Genomic DNA, 6,308 nt, shown 5'->3' on the forward strand with positions numbered 1-6,308 from the left:
TCACCAAACGCAGGGAACATTCGTCTCATAATTCGATTGAACTTATAATACACTAACTCATTTATCTCGCACACAAACAAAATATATTACAGCAGCACCCCACACGCACACACACGATGTCCTACTCACAAATTTTTACATTCCTGCTAACCCATAACAGAAACAGCACACAACGCTTTTCACTTCTCACACCATTTATTTAACACGACCCAGCGCTAAGCCCAACCCACCCAGTGGACTCACCCGGAGATCTCAATGGCCTTCACCTCGGGCTTCTTCTCCTCCTCCTTGGGCACAACAACGCTCAGCACCCCGTTCTCCATGGTCGCCTTCACCTGATCCATCTTCGCGTTCTCCGGCATCCTGAATCTCCGAACAAATTTCCCTACGGACCTCTCCACCCGGTGCCACTTATCCGTCTTCTCCTCCTCCTCTCTGCTCCTCTCCCCACTTATTTGCAGCACTCTCCCGTCTTCAACCTCCACCTTCACTTCCTCCTTTCTCAGCCCCGGCAGATCCGCCTTCAATATGTGTGCTTCCGACGTCTCCTTCCAATCGATCCGCGGGTTCACGAAATTGAAGGCTTCGCGAGCAGACGAAGGCACGTTCGCAACGGTGCCGGTGAACGGCCACCCCTCGAAGGCGTCCCACACGTCCAGAGAGAAAGGGTCGACGGTACTGCTTCGCCGGCCGCCGAAAAAACTCGGAATGATCGACATGGTTTATACGATTTGTTGAATTTATTGAAGGATGGGGATGGCTAGCTTGGGTTGTTGCTCGAAGATTTTCAGGACTTCTTCGACGAAGAAAGCTGTTTATATGTAGGCAGGGCTCCCTGGGAATTTTGTGGTGAAATGGATTTGGATTGAGACGGGATGGAGGGATCCGTATCCTTCTACCGCCTTTGGGAAGATTCCACAGTCTTCTGTGAGTTTTGGGCTCATCTGCGTCGTCTTGAGCGTGTCGATCTGCAAGGTACCCAGATTTACACGCGTCGTCGGAGCAGCCAAATGGCGCCGAAAGGGCGGAGCTACTTGCTGATGCTGGGCCTGGGCTAATAATCCGAATAATTCACAAAATAAAAATAATATATATATATATATATATATATATATATATATATATATATACTACAGACTGAATGCATTTATGCGATATCATAAGAGGTTAATTAATACACTTTTATTATATTGGATAAATTATGCAATGAATCACTGAATATCAATAAATTACACCTTATTATGCTATTTAAGTCCTTAAATTTGTAACAAAGCAAAATAAAATTTCATATTTGAATTGTACTTCATGTTATCAAGTCTCGCATAATTATGTTATATGAAATAATATTTTTTCTCAACTTTAATTTTAATGAACAAAATAGTGTGTTTTAATATAAAGTTTATTTCTAAAGCATCAAACTCATATCTTCACTGTTTATTTGGAGACACATACAATTATAAATGTATTTTGTTTTCTTTAATAATTCACTGTAAAATAAATCTTTGAATATATTTTTGCAAAATATAATATGTTGTCTGGTCCACTCCAATCCAATCAGTTTAAATTAGACCGACTTGAAAAATATGATTTCAAATGACTCATAAATTGGCTGGCTATTTGCTATTTTTGATAATCAGATTGTATGAGTCAATTTGCTAGAGATTGGAACATTAACCATTTTAAGTGTTTTCAGTTTTATATTTTTAATTTTATTTTGATTATAGTAATGTTTTTGCCCTTTTAAAATACAGTATATAATTTACATTTTATGATTATATGTGTTTAATAATATGCATATCATAGAATGGACAAATTTTCTTTGGTCACTTTGACAACCTTCTTCATATTATTTATCAATGCAAAATTGAAAGTTATAACATACTTGATAGATGGCATTATATTGTTATATTGCAGCTATTATTATTATTTTTTAATGAGAAGTCTATTAATTTAATATATTTAATTTGATTGGCATTAAAACATTTGGCAAAATCTGCACACATATTCCTTTTGTTTTTGTTTTTAACTTTATTATTAAATAAATATAATCAACAGTCAAATTGATCCAAATTAAATCAAGCCGCATTTTTAAGAATATAATTTTAAATTGGTTTTTTAAAAACCAAGAAGAAGGGATGAGTTGGAATTTTAGATCCAACCCACTGTAAACTTCAATGTTTTAAGATTAAAAGCCCAATAACAAATAAAGTGGGCGTAAAAATGAAGCCAGGGCGTCGTGCGGCTGGGCGGAGCCCAACGGAAGACGCATTCACCCGATGGCCTGTGTTGACTGAGAGTGGGAGCTGAAGACGAGCCTGTCGTGACAAAAATAAATAAGTTGTAGATGAAAATGAAGGTGAAGGGTGGGGGACGCATGTAGCTGAATGATGCCAGTAATATTGGAGCGTTCGACGCAAGTACCAAGACCGTGATTCCGTTTCCCTCCTCACCCCTTCAGATCACATTATTATTTTAATGCTAAAATTTAAAAATGACCAAATTATAATTAAAAAACATCGTATCCTATAGTCTTCCTAGGATTATTTGAACTACTTAGCTGACGGACACAGAATGAAACGCTCCCTAGCTACGACAACCACCCCGTCAATAATGATCACAATATATAAAAAGCCTCCCATCCACATTGCGCATGCCTCAGCAGTGACGTTATACATATGTCCACTCCCAAACATAGCCTAATAGACCCTCCCCATACGATATTCATCCATTCCATCTATATAAACTAGCTCTACCCCCGTGAGTACTCAGCTCTTAGACTCAAAACTCACTGCACTCATCCACTGCCCACAAAAAAAATAAAAAAACAAACACTCAATTCGAAGTTTGCGGCATCTATCCCAGAAAATCTTCTTCTGGGCAAATTAACCATATGGAGAACAATGTGCATCAAAGCCCCCTCCCTCTCCCTCCTCATGTGCTCATCTTCCCTTTCCCCGTCCAGGGCCACGTTAACTCCATGCTGAAGCTCGCAGAGCTCCTCTCCCTCGCCGGCATCCATATCACCTTCCTCAACTCCCCCGAAAACCACCGCCGCCTCCTCCGGCACGCCGACGCCGAGGCCCGGTTTGGCCGCTACCCGGGCTTCCGGTTCGAGACTCTCCCCGCCGGGGTGTCGGATGTCTTTCCGGGTAACGGCGACAACCTCAAAGAGATGTTCGATTCGTTGAAAGCAGCGGCGCGGCCACTTCTCATGGAGTTGATAGTTACGAGTCGGGTGGGCGGGCGGCCGCCCATCACGTGCATCGTTGCCGACGGGATCTACGGTTTTGCTATTGATGTAGCCAGGGAAGTAGGTGCTCGGATTATATTTTTCCGGACCGTCAGTGCCTGCTGCCTTTGGTCCTACATGTGCATTCCTAATCTCATTAAAGCTGGGGACCTTCCCTTCATAGGTACTGCCATAATATGTGACATATTTTATATCGTTTAAATATTGTTCATATATGAATCATTTGCCTGATTTAAGTTACGTGTCTGCTTAAAATTCAGACGAGAATCCAATTTTGTCATCACGTGAGATTTGTCTATATTTAAAAAAATGGTATATGATTTAGTTTTAAAAAATATTTATTCATGCAAAAACAACCGTGCATGTTTTTTATGTTTGGATCCATTGTTTAGAATACGATATAAATTATAAAGTAATATGCTTAAATAGTACTATGCAATAATTTGCCATGCTTATTCTAAAAAAACAACTATAAAATATTGATATTGGTTATATTTTTTAAAAAACGAACCATCTTGGGCTTGTTTAGCTGTTCAAAAACAATTTCCATTTCTATTTTTAATTTTTCAAAAAATTACAAAAAATTTAGTTTGCAAGACTATTTTATATGGAAAACAAAAAAAAAAATGTTTTCACATGAGAAATAATTTTATTTTTTACTTTTTAAGTCTTCAAATATTTACAAAACAAAAAAACGCCTTATTTTTAAAAATTTTCAATTTTTAAAATTTGTATAGAAAAGTTTTAAAAAAATTTACAATTATTTAATATATAAAAATGTTAAGTAATTATATTTTTTGCAACTAAATAATTTTTTAATATTTTATATTTTCAATACAAATTTTTAAAAAACTAAAATTAAGTTGATACTTTTTTTAAATAAAAATATTTTTTTTATATTAAAATGGTTCCTTAATTTTCTGGCTAATTAAGAAAAATACAAATAGAAATTATTAGTGCATGTTTAATACATAAAAATGAAATGAAATAAAATAAAATATGGAGGAAATAAAATTTAGTTTATCATTTGATTTTATTTTCTCCAATTACATTGTGCAAATCAAACAAAAGGTTAATGTTTTAGATGATTGCTAATCAAGTCATGGACATATTTAACATTCTTCTCCCAAACACAAAATTCAAATATAAATAAATCTTTTCACTGGCAAATGATGCTCACGTACAATTGACCACTTTACTAACCGGGATCCCAGTTGGCGCGCTTTGCATGCCCGAGATTCGAGAACTCGCCCCTTTGATCTCGCACAGACATATAAAAGAAATCCTGACTCGGTCTTCCTTGTCTTTAGTGCTCACTGGCAGGCGATCCTTTCTATGTGAATCCGTTTGCCATCTTCCTTCCCCACATGGCTCGCTCCACATGCTCTGTTTGTCCTTCTCGCTCCTTTGGGGATTCGAATTTATAACATTCTTTTTCATCATGATTCTGGTCTTAATAAAAATAAAAAATAAAAAATGCAGGAAATGATATGGATCGGCCGGTTACGTCTATACCAGGCATGGAAGGTTTTATGAGGTGGCGGGACCTCCCAAGTTTCATGCGCGACGGCGACATAGAGGCCCCGGGCTTTCAGCTCGTTATGACGGAGAGCCTCCGAACCCCCGAGGCCGATGCTCTCATTCTCAACACTTTCGAAGACCTGGAAGGCCCAATCCTCTCTCACCTCCGCATCTCCACCCCAAACATTTACACCGTCGGACCCCTCCACGCCCATCTCAAATCTAAGCTCGCACCTAAAGACACGCCGTCGTTGTCATCGCCGCCCTCAAACAGTTTCTGGGAAGAAGACAGGAGCTGCATGACGTGGCTCGACGCCCAGCCTTCCAAATCGGTGATCTACGTCAGCTTCGGGAGCATCGCGGTCGTGACCCGCGACGAGCTCATTGAGATCTGGTACGGCCTGGTGAACAGCGGGCAGCGGTTCCTGTGGGTGGTAAGGCCGGACTCGGTGGCGGGACCGGACGGAGAAGAGCGGCAGGTGCCGCCGGAGCTGCTGGAGGGGACGCAGGAGAGGGGGTACATGGTGGGGTGGGCGCCGCAGGATGAGGTTCTGGGCCACGCGGCGGTGGGAGGTTTTCTGACTCACAGCGGGTGGAACTCCACGCTGGAGAGCCTGGTGGTGGGCGTGCCCATGATATGTTGGTCTTACTTCGCGGACCAGCAGGTGAACAGTAGATTTGTGAGCGAGGTGTGGAAGTTAGGATTGGATATGAAGGACACGTGTGATAGGGTGATTGTGGATAAGCTGGTGAGGGATCTGATGGAGGTGAGGCGGGATGAGTTTGTGAGATCGGCGGACGAGATGGCCAGGTTGGCCAGGAGTTGTCTGGCCGAGGGTGGCTCCTCTTACTGCAATTTGAACCGTCTGATTGAGGACCTGAGATTGACGGCCACTGGATCATCATCATTTGTCAATTTTTTTAAGCTTTTATCAGCTGGGGAGAAAGAGAGAGAGAGAAGAGAAAAGCCTAATAAAAAGCAGAGCAGAGCTTCACTTGTTATTCCTCACTTCACAGAAAGCCAAAAAGAGTGAACTCATTTTTTAATAAGAAAACTTAGAGCAGGACTGGGAGCCATTTGTGCTTGGTTTAGTATTATCTGGAGTTGCTCTTTTTCCCTTCTTTTTTTTTTTTCCCTTAGTATACTTGAGGATCTGTATTTGATTTCTAACTTATGAGTTATGACATTTAAATAAAATAACTGTACACCCCCTAATTATTATACTACCAGTAAGTATAATTTAAAAAAAAAAAAAAACTGAAAGCATAATTATCATTAGAAATAAAACTTGCATCATCCCATAGGATATGTCTTTACATAACAGAAGTCCAAATGGACGATTCCAATAAAAATTCGTGGCACTTTTTTGCCTACAATGATAGATGAAGTGCGCAAGGCCATTATAATCCCTTGGGCAAAATAAAAAGTACACAAGATATGTTATTTTTGATAATATAAATATCATTCACCAAAATAGAGTTCTCCCAATGGTCGCAATGGCCTAAGTTAATATTAAGAACTATATTTTTTGTATAT

The 6,308-nt window shown here is 39.7% G+C and overlaps 2 protein-coding genes across 2 annotated transcripts; one reads left to right on the forward strand and one right to left on the reverse strand.

The window, feature by feature from the left end:
- On the reverse strand, positions 1-1,085 carry LOC131167037 (17.6 kDa class I heat shock protein-like). The gene has a single exon (XM_058125770.1). It carries the CDS (start codon positions 717-719, stop codon positions 240-242), a length of 480 nt encoding a protein of 159 aa, XP_057981753.1. The 5' UTR covers positions 720-1,085; the 3' UTR covers positions 1-239.
- A 1,701-nt stretch (positions 1,086-2,786) lies between these two features.
- Positions 2,787-5,994, forward strand: LOC131167038 (7-deoxyloganetic acid glucosyl transferase-like). Its single transcript, XM_058125771.1, has 2 exons — positions 2,787-3,413; positions 4,733-5,994. Exons 1-2 carry the CDS (start codon positions 2,891-2,893, stop codon positions 5,803-5,805), a joined length of 1,596 nt encoding a protein of 531 aa, XP_057981754.1. The 5' UTR covers positions 2,787-2,890; the 3' UTR covers positions 5,806-5,994.
- Positions 5,995-6,308: the final 314 nt, after the last annotated feature.

Source organism: Malania oleifera, chromosome 10 (genome assembly GCF_029873635.1).
Source record: "Malania oleifera isolate guangnan ecotype guangnan chromosome 10, ASM2987363v1, whole genome shotgun sequence".
In the NCBI taxonomy this organism is placed as follows: domain Eukaryota; kingdom Viridiplantae; phylum Streptophyta; class Magnoliopsida; order Santalales; family Ximeniaceae; genus Malania; species Malania oleifera.

What these genes read in the sequence shown, in the direction of transcription:
- LOC131167037 (XM_058125770.1), bottom strand. Translation starts at nt 719, where the DNA reads ATGTCGATCATTCCGAGTTTTTTCGGCGGCCGGCGAAGCAGTACCGTC.
- LOC131167038 (XM_058125771.1), top strand. Translation starts at nt 2,891, where the DNA reads ATGGAGAACAATGTGCATCAAAGCCCCCTCCCTCTCCCTCCTCATGTG. An exon ending in TGGGGACCTTCCCTTCATAG is followed by an intron (nt 3,414 to 4,732) that starts GTACTGCCATAA and finishes TAAAAAATGCAG; the next exon opens with GAAATGATATGGATCGGCCG.